This window comes from Ammospiza caudacuta, chromosome 1 (assembly GCF_027887145.1).
Source record: "Ammospiza caudacuta isolate bAmmCau1 chromosome 1, bAmmCau1.pri, whole genome shotgun sequence".
Lineage (NCBI taxonomy): Eukaryota > Metazoa > Chordata > Aves > Passeriformes > Passerellidae > Ammospiza > Ammospiza caudacuta.
The window spans coordinates 156,374,166-156,392,666 of NC_080593.1; the positions used below are offsets into that span (position 1 = coordinate 156,374,166).

General features: G+C 61.4%; 1 protein-coding gene across 2 annotated transcripts; it reads right to left on the reverse strand.

Annotated features, from left to right (window-relative positions):
* Positions 1-817: 817 nt before the first annotated feature.
* On the reverse strand, positions 818-16,503 carry SHARPIN (SHANK associated RH domain interactor). Of its 2 annotated transcripts, XM_058815640.1 has the most exons (13): positions 16,348-16,503; positions 15,319-15,457; positions 13,016-13,106; positions 10,647-10,959; positions 8,791-8,924; positions 7,443-7,613; positions 6,240-6,335; positions 5,910-6,070; positions 3,880-3,991; positions 2,670-2,849; positions 2,498-2,596; positions 1,630-1,773; positions 818-1,140 (listed from the first exon to the last, which is right to left on the reverse strand). In XM_058815640.1, exons 3-13 carry the CDS (start codon positions 13,103-13,105, stop codon positions 1,060-1,062), a joined length of 1,581 nt encoding a protein of 526 aa, XP_058671623.1. In that variant the 5' UTR covers position 13,106; positions 15,319-15,457; positions 16,348-16,503; the 3' UTR covers positions 818-1,059. The 2 variants fall into 2 exon arrangements, with proteins under 2 accessions (XP_058671623.1, XP_058671632.1); XM_058815649.1 differs by lacking the exon at positions 6,240-6,335.
* Positions 16,504-18,501: the final 1,998 nt, after the last annotated feature.

An 18,501-nucleotide genomic window follows, 5' to 3' on the forward strand; every position in this document is an offset into this window, starting at 1 on the left:
GAATGGAAACACGAGTGGGTCTGAGTCTGTCCTGGCTCTGTCCTTCCTGTGGGGCTGTTCTGGCGCTGGGTGTGTGGCTCTGTCTGTCCTGGTTGTGGGGCTGGGTCTGTCCGTCTGTCCTTGGTGTGGAGCGGGTGCGATGTGGGGCTGGGTCTGTTCTGGGGCTGTCTGGGATGTGGGTCCAGCCGTGCCCAGCCCAGGCTGTGGTGGTGCCATGGGTCAGTCTGTGGGTCCAGCCGTGCCCAGGCCATGCCCAGCCCAGGCTGTGGTGGTGCCATGGGTCAGTCTGTGGGTCCAGCCGTGCCCAGCCCAGGCTGTGGTGGTGCCATGGGTCAGTCTGTGGGTCCAGCCGTGCCCAGGCCGTGCCGGTGCCGTGTCCCCCCCCCCAGCCCCCGCTGGCTTTGGGGTCTCGTTCAGCGCCAGCTGCCCCTGACCCATCCCGGGAGTGACCCCTGACCCCTCACTGTCCCAGGGAGTGACCCCTGACCCTGTTCCTGTCCCCATCCTCAGGGGTGTCCCCATGCTGGAGTGTCCTTGTCCCCACACCGGTGGCAGTGCCAGGGCTGACCCCCGTGTCCCTGTCCCCACACTGGTGGCCATGCCAGGAGTGTCCCTGTCCCCACACCAGGTGTGTCTCCATTTCGCTGTCTCCAGTCGGGTGGCGGTGCCAGGGCTGTCCCCGTGTCCCTGTCCCCACACCGGGGCTGTCCCTGTCCCCATGTCCCTGTCCCCGTGCCCCTGTCCCCCGCGGGTGGCAGTGCCAGCCTGTGACACTCAGTGGCTTTATTGGGGTCCCGGGGCCCCCCGGCCCCTCCACGCCCCGAGGCCGTCCCAGTGTCCATCCTGGCTCTGTCCGTGTGTCCATCTCGGCTCTGTCCGTGTGTCCATCTCGGCTCTGTCCTTGTGTCCATCCTGTCCGTGTGTCCACCTGTCCGTGTGTCCCTGTGTCCTCACTCTCCATCCCCGCTGGACGTGGCCCCTCCCGGAGCCCTCGGGTGTCTCTGGCCCGGTGCCAGCTCTGTCCGTTTGTCCATCTGTCCCTCGGCGTCCCCGGGGGGGTCAGTGGCAGTTCTGGCACCGGGGGTGGCACCTCTGCCCGTTGACGTTGCAGCGACAGCCGCCACTGGTGTCACCGGGGCCCTGCGGGGACAGGGCAGGGACAGCTGGGGTCACCCTGTGTCCCCTGGGGTCACCTTGGGGTCACCCTGTGTCCCCTGGGGTCACCCTGGGGTCACCCTGTGTCCCCTGGGGTCACCTTGGGGTCACCCTGTGTCCCCTGGGGTCACCTGGGGTCACCCTGTGTCCCCTGGGGTCACCTGGGGTCACTCTGTGTCCCCTCCTCACCCTGGGGTCACCCTGGGGTCACCCTGTGTCCCCTGGGGTCACCTTGGGGTCACCCTGTGTCCCCCCCTCACCCTGAGGTCACTCTGTGTCCCCTCCCCACCCTGGGGTCACTCTGTGTCCCTCCCTCACCCTGGTGTCCCCAACCACCCCAAGACCCCCAGCACAGCCCTTGGTGACCCCTCCTCATCTCAGGACCCGCTCGAGATCCCCCCGGATCCCTGCTCACCCCAAACCCCCAGGACCCCCCCAAGGACCCCCCCAAGGACCCCCCCGGACCCCCCTCACCCCCGGCCCCCATCGGGGTCCCTTGGTGACCCAGCAGATCTCGGTCTGGCACACGGTGCAGCGGATCCAGTCGCAGCCGTCCTTCTTCTGCACCACGATGCGGCACGTGGGGCAGTGCATGGCCTCGCCGCGCTGCACCAGCGTCTGGGGAGGGGTCCGCAGGGAGGTCAGGGCGGCGGGGACCCCCCCAATGCCCCCCAGACCCACCTGCAGCGTGTCCCGGACCCCCCAGTGCCCCCAGACCCACCTGCAGCATGTCCCGGATCCCCCAATGCCCCCAGACCCACCTGCAGCATGTCCCGGACCCCTCAGTGCCCCCAGACCCACCTGCAGCGTGTCCCGGACCCCCCCGTGCCCCCCAAAGCCCCCAGACCCACCTGCAGCGTGTCCCGGACCCCCCAATGCCCCCAGACCCACCTGCAGCATGTCCCGGACCCCCCCGGACCCCCTGCAGCATGTCCCGTGCCCCCCAAAGCCCCCAGACCCACCTGCAGCGTGTCCCGGACCCCCCCGTGCCCCCCAAAGCCCCCAGACCCACCTGCAGCGTGTCCCGGACCCCCCAGTGCCCCCAGATCCACCTGCAGCATGTCCCGTGCCCCCCAAAGCCCCCAGACCCACCTGCAGCGTGTCCCGGACCCCCCCGTGCCCCCCAAAGCCCCCAGACCCACCTGCAGCGTGTCCCGGACCCCCCAGTGCCCCCAGACCCACCTGCAGCATGTCCCGGACCCCCCAAAGCCCCCAGACCCACCTGCAGCATGTCCCGGACCCCCCAGTGCCCCCAGACCCACCTGCAGCATGTCCCGGACCCCCCAAAGCCCCCAGACCCACCTGCAGCATGTCCCGGACCCCCCAAAGCCCCCAGACCCACCTGCAGCATGTCCCGCGTCTGGCGAGCGGCCGCGTCGTGCAGCGCCCGCAGCTGCAGCTCGTCCTGGTACTGCCGGCAGTTCTGCCCCTCGTGGATGGCCTGGGGGGGGCGGGGGTGAGCCTGGGACCCCCGGAACCCCCCGGAACCCCCCAGGGACCCCCCCCGGTCTGACCTTGCACAGGAGGCAGTTGAGGGCCCCGCACACCGGGCACGGGAACTCGTTCACCGCGTCCTCGTAGAAGCACCAGCCCGGGCAGTCCCGGCCCCGGCAGTGGAAACTGTTCCGGCTGCGGCGCTCGGCCAGCGCCAGCCCGCGGGCCAGAAACCGCGCGTGCTCCTCGGGGGACAGCAGCTGGGGACATTGGGGACATTGGGGGGATGGCATTGGGACCCCTGAGCCAGCGCCAGCCCGCGGGCCAGAAACCGCGCGTGCTCCTCGGGGGACAGCAGCTGGGGACATTGGGGACATCGGGGACATTGGGGGGATGGCATTGGGACCCCTGAGCCAGCGCCAGCCCGCGGGCCAGGAACCACGCGTGCTCCTCGGGGGACAGCAGCTGGGGACATTGGGGACACTGGGGACATCGGGGACATTGAGGACATTGGGGGGATGGCATTGGGACCCCTGAGTCACTGTCACCCATCCCAGGCCAGAGCCAGCCCGCGGGCCAGGAAGCGCGCGTGCTCCTCCGGGGACAGCAGCTGGGGACATTGGGGACATCGGGGACATTGGGGACACTGGGGACATGGGGGACACTGGGGACATTGGGGACATTGGGGACACTGGGGGGATGGCATTGGGATTCCTGAGTCAGCGCCAGCCCGCGGGCCAGGAACCGCGCGTGCTCCTCAGGGGACAGCAGCTGGGGACATTGGGGACATTGGGGACATTGGAGGGATGGCATTGGGACCCCTGAGTCACTGTCACCCATCCCAGGCCAGAGCCAGCCCGCGGGCCAGGAAGCGCGCGTGCTCCTCGGGGGACAGCAGCTGGGGACATTGGGGACATTGGGGACATTGGGGGGATGGCAGTGGGACCCCTGAGTCACTGTCACCCACCCATGGGGACCCTCGTGTCACCAGCTCCCACACCAGGGGTGGCATTGGGACCCCTGAGTCACTGTCACCCGCCGTCACCCACCCATGGGGACCCCAACCCTACCCAAGGGGACAGCCTGGTCCCCTGGGAGCCCCCTGCGCGGGGGTGGCTGTGACCCTGTCCCTGTCCCCCTGTCCCCCCCGGTGTCCCCCCTGTCCCCCCCGGTGCTCACGGCGCGGATCTCGCGCTCCTGCAGGTGGCTGTGAGCCCCCAGTGTCCCCTGTCCCCCCCGGTGTCCCCCCGGTGTCCCCTCGGTGTCCCCCCTGTCCCCCCCGGTGCTCACGGCGCGGATCTCGCGCTCCTGCAGGTGGCTGCCACAGGCGTAGGTGACATCGCGGAAGGGACAGGCCACCACCGGCTCCTCGCTGAAGTTGATCACCTGCCGCAGGCACTCCCTGGGGACAGTGGGGACATTGGGCAGGGGTCAGGGACACTGGGGGGGTCAGGGACACCGGGGGGGTCACTGGGGGTCACTGGGGGGTCAGGGACACGGTGACATCGCGGAAGGGACAGGCCACCACCGGCTCCTCGCTGAAGTTGATCACCTGCCGCAGGCACTCCCTGGGGACAGTGGGGACATTGCGGGGGGCTCAGGGACACCGGGGGGACACTGGGCCAGCTGAGGGACACTGGGGGAAGCTAAGGGACACTGGGCTGTCAGGGGTGGTCACCGGGATGGTCACTGGGATGGTCACTGGGTGGTCACTGGAGCGGTCACTGGTGTGGTCACTGAGATGGTCACTGAGATGGTCACCGGGATGGTCACCAGGATGGTCACTGGGGTGGTCACTGGGATGGTCACTGGAGGGGTCACTAGGATGGTGTGGGGGTGTCAGGGATGGCCAGTGGGGTGGTCACTGGGATGCAGTGGGGGTGTCAGGGGTGGTCACTGGAGTGGTCACTGGGGTGGGTCACTGGGGTGGTCACTGGATGGTCACTGGAGTGGTGTGGGGGTGTCAGGGGTGGTCACTGAGATTGTCACTGGGATGGTCACTGGGATGGTCACTGGAGGGGTCACTAGGATGGTGTGGGGGTGTCAGGGGTGGTCACTGGGGTGGTCACTGGATGGTCACTGGAGTGGTCACTGCGGTGGTCACTGGGGTGGTCACTGGGGTGGTCACTGGATGGTCACTGGGGTGGTGTGGGGGTGGTCACTGGAGTGGTCACTGGGATGGTCACTGGGATGGTCACTGGGGTGCTGTGGGGGTGTCAGGGGTGGTCACTGGATGGTCACTGGAGTGGTCACTGGGGTGGTGTGGGGGTGTCAGGGGTGGTCACTGGATGGTCACTGGGGTGGTCACTGGGGTGGTCACTGGAGTGGTCACTGGGGTGGTGTGGGGGGCTCGGGGCGGCTTCTGGGGCCGGTCACTCCAAGGGGGGGTGGTCAGTGGTCACTCTGGGGCCGGGGGATGCTGGGACCGCTCATGGCAATGGGTGGGGGGGTCCCAGGGCCGGGTCACTCCAAAGGTGGGTGGGGGGTCCTGGCGTGGGGTCAGTGATGCTGGGGGGGGTCACTGGGGTGGTCCTGGGGGTGTCCTGCTGCATCCCAGGTGTATCCCAGGTGTATCCCAGGTATATCCCAGGTGTGCCCAGGTGTATCCCAGGTGTATTCCCATGTATCCTAGGTGTACCCAGGTCTATCCCAGGTGCGCCCAGGTGTATCCCAGTCCATGCCAGGTGTATCCCAGGTGTATCCCACGTGTACCCAGGTGTATCCGGGTTGTATCCCAGGCGTATCCCAAGTGTGCCCAAGTCTATACCAGTCCATCCCAGGTGTGTCTCGGTGTATCCCAGGTGTGCCCAGGTGTGGCCAGGTGTATCCCGGTGTATTCAAGTCTATCCCAGCTGTATCCCATTCTATCCCAGCTGTGCCCAGGTGTATCCCAGGTGTACCCAGGTCTATCCCAGCTGTATCCCATTCTATCCCAGGTGTATCCTGGTGTATCCCAGCTGTATCCCAGGTGTATCCCTGTGTCCTCCAGGTGTGCTCAGGTGCACCCAGGTGTATCCCGTGTCCATCCCAGGTGTATCCCAGGTGTGCGGTACCGGCAGAAGCTGTGCAGGCAGTCGCGCAGCAGCACGGCCTGGCCCACCAGGTCTATCCCAGGTGTATCCTCGTGTGCCCAGGTGTGCCCAGGTGTGCCCCAGGTGTGCCCAGGTGTATCCCAGGTGTGCGGTACCGGCAGAAGCTGTGCAGGCAGTCGCGCAGCAGCACGGCCCGGCCCACCGGGTCTATCCCAGTCTATCCCAGGTGTATCCCCGTGTGCCCAGGTGTGCCCCAGGTGTATCCCAGGTGTGCCCCGGCCCCGGTACCGGCAGAAGCTGTGCAGGCAGTCGCGCAGCAGCACGGCCCGGCCCGCCGGCACCTCCTGCAGGCAGATCCCACACTCGAGCGGCTCCGGGTTCAGCACCAGCCCCGCCTCCTCCGCCTGCAGCAGCTGCGCCAGGTTCCGCTGCCGCTCCGCCTCCAGCGCCTGGGAACGGGGACAAAAAGGGAGAAAATGGGAAAAACTGAAAGAAAATGGGAAAACCAGGAAAAAATTGGGAAAAACGGAGAAAAAAAAACCCCGGGGAAAATGGGGAAAAAACTCAGGAAAAACAGGAAAATGGGAGCAGCAGCCACTGACCCCATAGCCCCCATACCTGCTGGCACTGCCGCGTCCTGTCGCGCTGATCCCATATCCCATTGATTGATCCCATATCCCATTGATTGATCCCATGGATCCCATTGATTGATCCCTAGATCCCATTGATTGATCCCATTGATCCCACAGTACCTGCTGGCACTGCCGCGTCCCGTGGCGCTGATCCCATATCCCATTGATTGATCCCACTGATCCCATTGATTGATCCCATTGATCCCTCAGTACCTGCTGGCACTGCCGGGTCCCGTCGCGCTGATCCCATATCCCATTGATTGATCCCATTGATCCCATTGATTGATCCCATGGATCCCATTGATTGATCCCATTGATCCCACAGTACCTGCTGGCACTGCCACGTCCCGTCGCGCTGATCCCATATCCCATTGATTGATCCCATGGATCCCATTGATTGATCCCATGGATCCCATTGATTGATCCCACTGATCCCATTGATTGATCCCATTGATCCCACAGTACCTGCTGGCACTGCCGGGTCCTGTCGCACTGATCCCATATCCCATTGATTGATCCCATGGATCCCATTGATTGATCCCATTGATCCCATTGATTGATCCCATAGATCCCATTGATTGATCCCACAGTACCTGCTGGCACTGCCACGTCCTGTCACGCTGATCCCATATCCCATTGATTGATCCCATATCCCATTGATTGATCCCATTGATCCCACAGTACCTGCTGGCACTGCCGCGTCTCGTCGCGCTGATCCCATATCCCATTGATTGATCCCATTGATCCCATTGATTGATCCCATTGATCCCGTACCTGCTGGCACTGCTGGGTCCCGTCATGCTGATCCCATATCCCATTGATTGATCCCATAGATCCCATTGATTGATGCCATAGATGCCATTGATTGATCCCATTGATCCCACAGTACCTGCTGGCACTGCCGCGTCCCGTCACGCTGATCCCATATCCCATTGATTGATCCCATTGATCCCATTGATTGATCCCATTGATCCCGTACCTGCTGGCACTGCTGGGTCCCGTCATGCTGATCCCATATCCCATTGATTGATCCCATAGATCCCATTGATTGATGCCATAGATGCCATTGATTGATCCCATTGATCCCACAGTACCTGCTGGCACTGCCGGGTCCCGTCACGCTGATCCCATAGATCCCATTGATTGATCCCATGGATCCCATTGATTGATCCCATTGATCCCACAGTACCTGCTGGCACTGCCGCGTCCCGTCGCGCTCCCTCTGCAGCCGCCGCAGCTCGGCGGGGTCGGGGCGGTGCCCCCCGGGCACTTGGTACCCCTCGGGCCGGGGGGCGCTGCACATCTCACAGCCCGGGCGGGTGGGCTTGTTCAGGAATGTGCACTGGGGGCACGGCCAGCCCTGCAACGGGATTATTGGGAATTATTGGGATTATTGGGATTGGGATTGGGAATGATTGGGATTGGCATTGGGATTGGTATTGGGAACAGGGCACATCTCACAGCCCGGGAGGGTGGGCTTGTTCAGGAACATGCACTGCGGGCATGGCCAGCCTTGCAACGGGATTGGGAATTATTTGGATTGGGATTGGAATTGGGAATTATTGGGATTGGGATTGGGATTGGGAATTATTGGGATTGGGAGCGGGGCACATCTCACAGCCTGGCTGGGTGGGCTTGTTCAGGAACGTGCACCGCGGGCACGGCCAGCCCTGCAACAGGATTATTGGGATTGGGAATTATTGGGATTGGGAACGGGGCACATCTCACAGCCAGGGCGGGTGGGCTTGTTCAGGAACATGCACTGGGGACATGGCCAGCCCTGGGAATGGGATTGGGATTGGGAATTATTGGGATTGGGAACGGGGCACATCTCACAGCCTGGCCAGGTGGGGGTGGGCAGTGCTCAGGGGCTGTGTCCACGCTGAAACACTGGGACTGGGATCAGGGATTGGGATCAGAATCAGGGATTGGAATTGAGATCAGGATCATGGATCAGGATCAGGCCAGGACCTCCCGTACCCGCTCAGGTGAGGGTGCACGGGGCTCAGGGGCAGTGGGATTGGGATCAGGGATGGGGATCAGGACCAGGATCAGGGATGGGGGTCAGGAATTGGGATTAGGATCAAGGATCAGGGATAGGGATCAGGATCAGGGATTGGGATGAGGTATCCCCACACCTGCTCAGGTGAGGGAGGGGGGGCTCAGGGGCTGTGGGATTGGGATCAGGGATCAGGACCAGGATAAGGGATTGGGATTGAGATCAGGCATTTGGATCAGGATCAGGGATCAGGAATTGGGATTAGGATCAAGGATCAGAGATAGGGATCAGGATCAGGGATGAAAATCAGAATCAGAGATGGGGATCAGATACCCTCATACCTGCTCAGGTGATGAAGGACAGGGCTCAGGGGCTGTGGGACTGGGATCAGGGAAGGACCCCCCACCTCGCCCCGTACCTGCTCAGGTGAGGGTGGGCGGGGCTCAGGGCCCGTGGGATGGGGATCAGGGATGGGGATCAGGGATGGAGATGAGGGATGACAATCAGGATTAGGGATGGGGATCAAGTACCCCCGTACCTGTTCAGGTGAGGGTGGGTGGGGCTCAGGGCCCGTGGGCGGGGTCCCGGCGCTGTCCCAGAGCTGCAGCGAGTCCAGGTGATCCCGGATGTCCCCGATGTCCATCCGCTCCGGGGGCTCCTCAGGGACACGGCCTGGGGACAGACGGACACGGCACGGGCTGGCACCGACCCGCAACGGGACCAGGAACAGGACAGGGACCAGGAGGGAGAGGGAACGGGACTGGGAATGGGAATGGGACTGGGAATGGGACTGGGACTGGGAACGGGACAGGGAATGGGAATGGGAACAGGAGAGGCAGGGAGAGGGAATGGGACTGGGAATGGGAATGGGACTGGGAACGGGACAGAGAATGGGAACGGGACTGGGAATGGGAATGGGACTGGGAACGGGACAGGGAATGGGAACGGGACTGGGAATGGGAATGAGAACGGGAGAGACAGGGAGAGGGAATGGGACTGGGAATGGGACTGGGAATAGGGAGGACTGGAGAGAGATGGGAGAGGGAATGGGAGGAAGAAGATGGAGGAGAAGAGGAGAAGGAAGGAGAAGGAAAGAACAGGAGCTGGAGGAGGAGGAGGAGGATGATGAAGAAGGAACAGGATGATGAAAAACAAGCAGGAACAGTGTGAGGATGAGGAGGAAGAGCAGGATGAGGAAGCAAGAGGAGCAAGAGTAGGATGAGGGTGAGAAGGAAGGAACAGGCTGGTGATGATGAAGAAGGCTCTGTCAGCCGTACCTGAGCCAGGTGAGGAAAGTGCAGGAGCAGCAGGATGAGAAACAAGCAGGAGCAGGAGTAGCAGGAATGAGGATGATGAAGAAGAAGCAAGAGCAAGAGCAGCATGAGGAGAAATAAGCAAGAGCAGGAAGATAAAGGAGCAGGATGAGGAAGGAGCAGGAGCAGCAGGATGAGAATGATGAGGAAGGAGCAGGCTGAGGATGATGAGGAAGGAGCAGGAGCAGAAGCAGCAGAAATGAGGATGATGAAGAAAAAGCAGCAGCAAGAGCAGGATGATGAAGGAGCAGGATAAGGAAGGAGCAGGAGCAGCAGACTGAGGATGGTGAGGAAGGAGCAGACTGAGAACGGTGAGGATGATGAGGAAGGAACAGGAGCAGCAGCAGCAGCCTGATGATGATGATGAGGAAGGGGCAGGCTGAGAATGATGATGAGAAAGGAGAAGGCTGACGATGCTGAAGAAGGAGCAGGATGAGGATGCTGAGGAAGCAGCAGGAGCAGCAGCAAGCTGAAGATGGTGAAGAAGGAGCAGGAGGATGAGGATGAAAGAGCAGGATGAGGATGAGGATGAGGATGAAAATGAGGATGAAGGAGAAGGAGCAGCAGCAGGCTGAGGATGGTGAGGAAGGAGCAAGCTGAGAATGATGAGAATGATGAGGAAAGAACAGGAGCAGCACCAGGCTGAGGATAGCTGAGGATGGTGAGGAAAGAGCAGGCTGAGGATGATGGTGAGCATGAAGACTGATGATGCTGAGGATGGAGCAGGAGTAGCAGCAAGCTGAAGATGGTGGAGAAGGAGCAGGATGAGGATGAGGATGAAGAAGAAGGAGAAGGAGCAGCAGCAGGCTGAGGATGGTGAGGAAGGGGCAGGATGATGAGGAAGGAGGAGGAGCAGGAGGAGGCTGGGAATGATGCTGAGGAAGAAGCAGGCCGAGGCTGCTGCTGATGAAGGCTCCATCCCCGTACCTGCCCCAGGTGCTCCATCCCCGTGTCCATCCCCGTACCTGCCCCAGGTGCTCCGTCCCCGTGTCCATCCCCGTACCTGCCCCAGGTGCTCCATCCCCATACCTGCCCCAGGTGCTCCATCCCCGTACCTGCCCCAGGTGCTCCATCCCCGTACCTGCCCCAGGTGCTCCGTCCCCGTGTCCATCCCCGTCCCCGTGCAGCCCCGCGGCGCGCAGCAGCTCCTGTGCCTGCAGCTCCCGCTGCCGCTCGGGGCCCGCCGGGGCCGGGGCCGGGGCCGGGGCCGCTCCCACCGCTGCTCCCGCTCCCGGTGCCGGTTCCAGCGCCGCCCGTGCCGAGAGGAGGAAGAGGAAGGCGGGGTCGCCGTCGCGGCGGATGCCGTAGGAGGCCAGGCTGCGCCCGTCCCGGCACAGGCTCTGCCCGATGATCCAGCGCTGGGCTGAAGGGGGAAAGCCGTACTCGCGGAACACCTGTGGGAACAGGGGGATCCTGTGGGATCTGGGGGATCAGGGGGATCAGGGGGATCCTGGGGATTGAGGGGATCCTATGGGGTCAGGGGGATCCTATAGGATTGGGGGGATTGGGGGGATCAGGGGAACCCGTACTCGCGGAACACCTGCGGGAACAGGGGGATCCTGTGGGATCTGGGGGATCCAGGGGATCAGGGGGATCCTATAGGATTGGGGGGATCAGGGGAACCCGTACTCGCGGAACACCTGCGGGGAAAAGGGGGGATCATATGGGATCGGGGGGATCAGGGGGATTGGGGGAATCCTATGGGATATGGGGGACCTTATACTCCCAGAACACCTGCGGGAACAGGGGGGATCATATGGGATCTGGGGGATCCAGGGGATTGAGGGAATCCTATAGGACTGGGGGGATTGGGGGGGATCAGGGGAACCCGTACTCGCGGAACACCTGCGGGAACAGGGGGATCCTGTGGGATCCGGGGGATCCAGGGGATTGAGGGGATCCTATAGGATTGGGGGGATCAGGGGAACCCGTACTCGCGGAACACCTGCGGGGAAAAGGGGGGATCATATGGGATCGGGGGGATCAGGGGGATTGGGGGAATCCTATGGGATATGGGGGACCTTATACTCCCAGAACACCTGCGGGAACAGGGGGGATCATATGGGATCTGGGGGATCCAGGGGATTGAGGGAATCCTATAGGACTGGGGGGATTGGGGGGGATCAGGGGAACCCGTACTCGCGGAACACCTGCGGGAACAGGGGGATCCTGTGGGATCCGGGGGATCCAGGGGATTGAGGGGATCCTATAGGATTGGGGGGATCAGGGGAACCCGTACTCGTGGAACACCTGCGGGAACAGGGGGCATCCTGTGGGATCTGGGGGATCCAGGGGATCAGGGGGATCCTATAGGATTGGGGGGATTGGGGGGATCAGGGGAACCCGTACTCGCGGAACACCTGCGGGGAAAAGGGGGGATCATATGGGATCTGGGGGATCAGGGGGATTGGGGGAATCCTATGGGATATGGGGGACCTTATACTCCCAGAACACCTGGGGGATCAGGGGGGATCACATGGGATTGTGGGAATCCTATGGGATCAGGGGTAAGCTGTACTGGTGGAACACCTGTGGGGACAGGGGGGATCGGGGGGATCCAGGGAGACCAGGGGAATCACATGGGATTGGGGGAATCGAGGGGAAAGCTGTACTCGCAGAACACCTGCAGGGACAGGGGGGATCCTATGGGATCAGGGGGATCCTATGGGATCAGGGGGAACCCGTACACCCAGAACACCTAAGGGGACGTGACCCTATGGGACTGGGGGCACAGGGGGAATCTGTACACCCGGAACACCTGGGGATCAGGGGGCAACCTATGGGATCAGGGAGGATCAAGGGGGAACCCGTAGTTATGGAACATCTGGGGGATCAGGGATGTCCATGATCACAAGGCAGGGATCTCATGTGAGATCCTGAGGGAACCTGGAGAAATCCTGGGAGATCCCAGGGAGATCCTGGGGAAGCCCTGGGCAGATACTGGGGGAGATCCTGGGAAGAGCCTGGGGAGAGCCTGGGGGAAATCCCAGGGGACATCCTGAGGAGATCCCAGGTGAGCCCCCAGGCAAAAACCCCAGGGGAGATCCCAGGGGAACTCCAGGTGAGCCTCAGGTGGGTCCTGGGTAAGATCCACGGGAGATCTCAGATGGGATCCCAGGTAAAACCCCAGGTGAGCCCTGGGTTATATCTGGGGGAGATCCCAGATGGGATCCCAGGTAAAACCCCAGGTGAGATCCTGGGAGAGATCCCAGGTGAGATCCCAGGTGAGATCTCAGGTGAGCTCTGGGTCAGATCCCAGGGGAGATCCCAGGTGGGATCCCAGGTAAAACCCCAGGTGAGATTCCAGGTAAAATCCCAGGTGACTCCCAGGGATCCTGGTCCCACAGAGCAGCGGCTGGCCCGACACCCAGGTGACCCCATTCCCCCCAGGTGACCCCAGATGTCCCCAGCTGACCCCAGGTGGCCCTGGATGTCCCCAGGTGTCCGTACCTGCTCCTTGAGGGTGCTGATGGTGACGTGGGGCTGCACCCGCAGGGTGATGCTGGCCGAGGACGTGGCGTCCTCCACCCCCACGGCCATGCTGGGAAACGGGGAAAGATAACGGGACATATGGGATATAGGGGATATAGGGGATATATGGGATAGATGGGATATATCGGATAGGCGGGATCTATGGGATAGGGATTGGGGCTTGGGATTGGGATATGGGGTGTGGGATATGGGATTGGGGTCTGGGGTGTGGGCACGGCATGCTGGGAACCAGGGGGAGAGACAGTGGGATAGATGGGGCAGATGGGATATGAGGGATATTTGGGGTATATGGGATATATGGGATAGATGGGATAGATGGGGTATATGAGATAGATGGGAAGCATGGCATATATGGGATATAGGGGATAGAGGATATTTGGGATATATGGGATTGGGGTTTGGGATGTAGGATATGGGGCGTGGGGCACGGCATGCTGGGAACCAGGGGGAGAGACAGTGGGATAGATGGGGCAGATGGGATATGAGGGATATTTGGGGTATATGGGATATATGGAGTGTGCAGGATACATGGGATATATGGGATAGATGAAATAGATGGGGTATATGGGATATATGGGATATGTGGGATATTTGGGGTATATGGGATATATGGAGTGTACAGGATATATGGGATAGATGGGATAGATGGAGTATATGGGATATATGGAAAGTATGGCATATATGGGGATAGGGACATACGGGATATATGGGATTGGGGTTTGGGATGTAGGATATGGGGCGTGGGGTACAACCTGCTGGGAACCAGGGGGAGAGACAGTGGGATAGATGGGGCAGATGGGATATGTGGGATATTTGGGGTATATGGGATATATGGAGTGTACAGGATATATGGGATAGATGGGATAGATGGAATAGATGGGGTATATGGGATAGATGGGAGGTATGGCATATATGGGGATATATGGGATTGGGGTTTGGGATGTAGGATATGGGGCGTGGGGTACGACATGCTGGGAATGGGGGAGAGATAATGGGATATTTGGGATAGATGGGATATATGGGGTATATGGGATAGATGGGATATTTGGGATAGATGGGATATATGGGGTATATGGGATAGATGGGATATATGAGGTATATGGCAGAGATGGGATAGATGGGATATATGGGGTATATGGGATAGATGGGATATATAGGAAGTATGGCATATATGGGGGTAGGGGATATATGGGATTGGGGTTTGGGGTTTGTGGTGTGGGTATGGCATGCTAGGAACCAGGGGGAGAGACGGTGGGATAGATGGGATATATGGGATGTACGGGATAGATGGGATTGGGGTTTGGGGTGTGCGGTTTGGGGTGTGGGGTACAGCATGCTGGGAACCAGGGGGAGACATAATGGGATATATGGAACACGTGGGATTTGGGGTGTGAGGACTGGGGTTTGGGGTGTGGGGTTTGGGGTGCGGGGTACAGCATGCTGGGAATGGGGAGAGACATAATGGGATTGGGATTGGGGTTGGGATTGGGGTTTGGGATGTAGGATATGGGGTGTGGGGTACAGCATGCTGGGAAGGGGGAGAGATTATGAGATGTGGGGTTTGGGATTGGGGTTGGGGTATGGCATGCTGGGAATGGGCAGAGATAACGGGATTGGGATTGGGGTTTGGGGATTGGGATTGGGGTTTGGGGTTTGGCATGCCGGGAACAAGGGAGGTAACGGGATGATGCTGATGAGGAAGGCAGGAGCAGAGGATGAGGATGATGACGAGGATGAGAAAGGCAGTGGATGGGGATGAGGATGATGATGCTGCTGAGGAAAGCAGAAGATGGGAGTGATGAGGAAGGCAGGGGCAGAGAATGGGGACGAGGATGACAATGATGAGGGCGATGATGAGGAGGATGAGGGTGATGCTGATGAGGAAGGCAGAGCATGGGGATGAGAATGACAATGATGAAGATGATGAGAATGAGAAAGGCAGAGGATGGGGATGAGGATGACAACGATGAAGATGATGATGAGGGTGAGAAAGGCAGAGAACGGGGATGAGGGTGACAAGGATGAGGAAGGCAGGGGCAGAGGACAGGGATGAGGATGACAATGATGAGGATGATGATGATGAGGAAGGCAGAGGATGAGGAAGGTGAGGAAGGCAGAGCATGGGGATGAGGGTGATGAGAAAAGCAGAGGACGGGGATGAGGATGACAATGACAAGGATGATGATGATGAGGAAGGCAGAGGATGGAGACGAGGGTGACAATGAGGATGACGATGACAACGATGAAGGCAGGCTGCCCACCTGATGTGGCCCCCGGGGTCCCGGTGGCGCAGGCTCACGCTCAGCTCCGCGTGCCGCCGGGCCAGCGCCGCCGCGCTCTGCGCCGCCACCGCCGCGTCCCCAAAGGTGATGGCCTCGGCCAGCCGCAGGGCCAGCTCCTCTGGGGACATGGGGACACACAGGGACACGGGGATGACACCCAGAGTGGGCATGGGGACACACAGGGACACACAGGGACACACAGTGACACACAGGGACACGGGGATGGCACCCAGAGCGCTGCCACCGCCTTGTCCCCAAAGGTGATGGCCTCGGCCAGCCGCAGGGCCAGCTCCTCTGGGGACACACGGGGACACACAGGGACACACAGTGACACACAGGGACACGGGGATGGCACCCAGAGACAGCCACCGCGCTCTGCGCCACCACCACCTCGTCCCCAAAGGTGATGGCCTCAGCCAGCCACAGGGCCAGCTCCTCTGGGGACACACAGGGACACACAGGGACACGGGGATGGCACCCAGAGTGGGCATGGGGACACACAGGGACACACAGGGACACACAGGGACACGGGGATGGCACCCAGAGCGCCGCCACCGCCTCGTCCCCAAAGGTGATGGCCTCAGCCAGCCGCAGGGCCAGCTCCTCTGGGGACACATGGGGACACACAGGGACACACAGTGACACACAGTGACACACAGGGACACGGGGACGGCACCCAGAGCAAGTATGGGGACACACAGGGGACACTGGGGGTGACACCCACAACCCCTCAGAGTGGGAATGGGGACACCAGGGGGACACCGCTGGGTGGCACCCCCAGCCCCAGGGACACCATGGGGACACCGTGGGGACGCCGTGGGGACAGGAGGTGACCCTGCGGGAGGTTCTGGGGGGATTTCAGGGAATGTTCCCCTGGGAAGGGCTGTCCCCACCCCCATCCCTGTGCGGGTGGCACTTGGGGACAGGCTCAGGTGGCCCCGGTGTGTCCCAGACTCCAGGACAGGCCGGGGTGGCCCTGGTGTGTCCCACCCAGGGTCCCCGTGTCACCTGTCTGGGCCAGCTCCAGGACCTGCGCCTCCTCTGCGTCCTGCTCGTGCCCCTCGGCGGGTGGCACCAGGGACGTCCCCGTGGGTGGTGGCACCAGGGACGTCCCCGTGGGTGGCGCCAGAGATGTTCCCGCAGGTGGCACCAGGGATGTTCCCGTGTCACCCTCGGCAGCTATGGGAGCACAGGGGGGATGGGGCTGTCACTGCTGTCACCGCTGTTCCCACTGTTCCTGCTGTCACTACTGTCCCCCATGTCCCCATTGTCCCCAATGTCCCCCCAGTGTCCCCAGTATCCCCATGTCCCCAAGGTCCCACCTCCCTGTGCCTCCCTGACGGAGATGCACAGCACTGCGTCCCAAATGTCCCCCAGTGTCCCCAATATCCCCATGTACCCCCAGTGTCCCCAATGACCCCAGTGTCACCAATGTCCCCAGTGTCCCCAGTCCCCCCAGTCCCCTCAATGTCCCCTCAATGTCCCCAGTGTCCCCATATCCCTGTCCCACCTCTCCGTGCCTCCCTGAGGGAGCTGCTCAGCACCATGTCCCCACTGTCCCCAGTGTCCCCAATGTCCCCAGTGTCCCCAATCCTCCCAATGTCCCCAATGTCCCTGCAATGTCCCCAATGTCCCCTCAGTGTCCCACCTCTGCGTGCCTCCCTGAGGGAGCTGCTCAGCACCATGTCCCCAATGTCCCCCCAATGTCCCCAATGTCCTCTCAATGTCCCCAATGTCCCCAATGTCTCCTCAATGTCCCCAATGTCCCTGCAGTGTCCCCAATGTCCCCTCAGTGTCCCACCTCTGCGTGCCTCCCTGAGGGAGCTGCTCAGCACCGTGTCCCCAATGTCCCCCCAATGTCCCCAATGTCCCCAATGTCCCTGCAGTGTCCCCACAGTGTCCCACCTCTGCGTGCCCCCCTGAGGGAGCTGCTCAGCACTGTGTCCCCAATGTCCCCAATGTCCTCTCAATGTCCCCAATGTCCCTGCAGTGTCCCCAGTGTCCCCTCAGTGTCCCACCTCTGCGTGCCTCCCTGAGGGAGCTGCTCAGCACTGTGTCCCCAATATCCCCCCAATGTCCCCAATGTCCTCTCAAAGTCCCCAATGTCTCCAGTGTCCCCTCAATGTCCCCAATGTCTCCAATGTCCTCTCAATGTCCCCAATGTCCCTGCAGTGTCCCCAGTGTCCCCAATGTCCCCTCAGTGTCCCACCTCTGCGTGCCTCCCTGAGGGAGCTGCTCAGCACCGTGTCCCCAATGTCCCCCCAATGTCCCCAATGTCTCCAATGTCCCCTCAATGTCCCCAATGTCCCCAATGTCCCTGCAATGTCCCCAATGTCCCCACAGTGTCCCACCTCTGCGTGCCTCCCTGAGGGAGCTGCTCAGCACTGTGTCCCCAGTGTCCCCAATGTCCCTGCAGTGTCCCCAATGTCCTCTCAATGTCCCCAATGTCCCCAATGCCCCCCCAATGTCCCTGCAGTGTCCCCAGTGTCCCCTCAGTGTCCCACCTCTGCGTGCCTCCCTGAGGGAGCTGCTCAGCACCGTGTCCCCAATGTCCCCCCAATGTCCCCAATGTCTCCAATGTCCTCTCAATGTCCCCAATGTCCTCTCAATGTCCCCAATGTCCCCAATGTCCCCTCAATGTCCCCAATGTCCCCTCAGTGTCCCACCTCTGCGTGCCTCCCTGAGGGAGCTGCTCAGCACTGTGTCCCCAGTGTCCCCAATGTCCCCTCAATGTCCCCAATGTCTCCAATGTCCTCTCAATGTCCCCAATGTCCCTGCAGTGTCCCCAGTGTCCCCAATGTCCCCTCAGTGTCCCACCTCTGCGTGCCTCCCTGAGGGAGCTGCTCAGCACCGTGTCCCCAATGTCCCCCCAATGTCCCCTCAATGTCCCCAATGTCCCCTCAATGTCCCCAATGTCCCCAATGTCCCCTCAATGTCCCCAATGTCCCCAATGCCCCCCCAATGTCCCTGCAGTGTCCCCAGTGTCCCCTCAGTGTCCCACCTCTGCGTGCCCCCCTGAGGGAGCTGCTCAGCACTGTGTCCCCAATGTCCCCAATGTCCTCTCAATGTCCCCAATGTCCCTGCAGTGTCCCCAGTGTCCCCTCAGTGTCCCACCTCTGCGTGCCTCCCTGAGGGAGCTGCTCAGCACTGTGTCCCCAATAT

Bases quoted from the DNA above. Each gene is read 5' to 3' on its own strand.
- SHARPIN (XM_058815640.1), bottom strand. From the start codon at position 13,105: ATGGCCGTGGGGGTGGAGGACGCCACGTCCTCGGCCAGCATCACCCTG. The intron at 2,850-3,879 runs GTGAGCACCGGG...CAATGTCCCCAG, and splicing joins AGGAGCGCGAGATCCGCGCC to CTGCTGTCCCCCGAGGAGCA. The intron at 1,774-2,497 runs GTGGGTCTGGGG...ACCCCTCCCCAG, and splicing joins AGACGCGGGACATGCTGCAG to ACGCTGGTGCAGCGCGGCGA.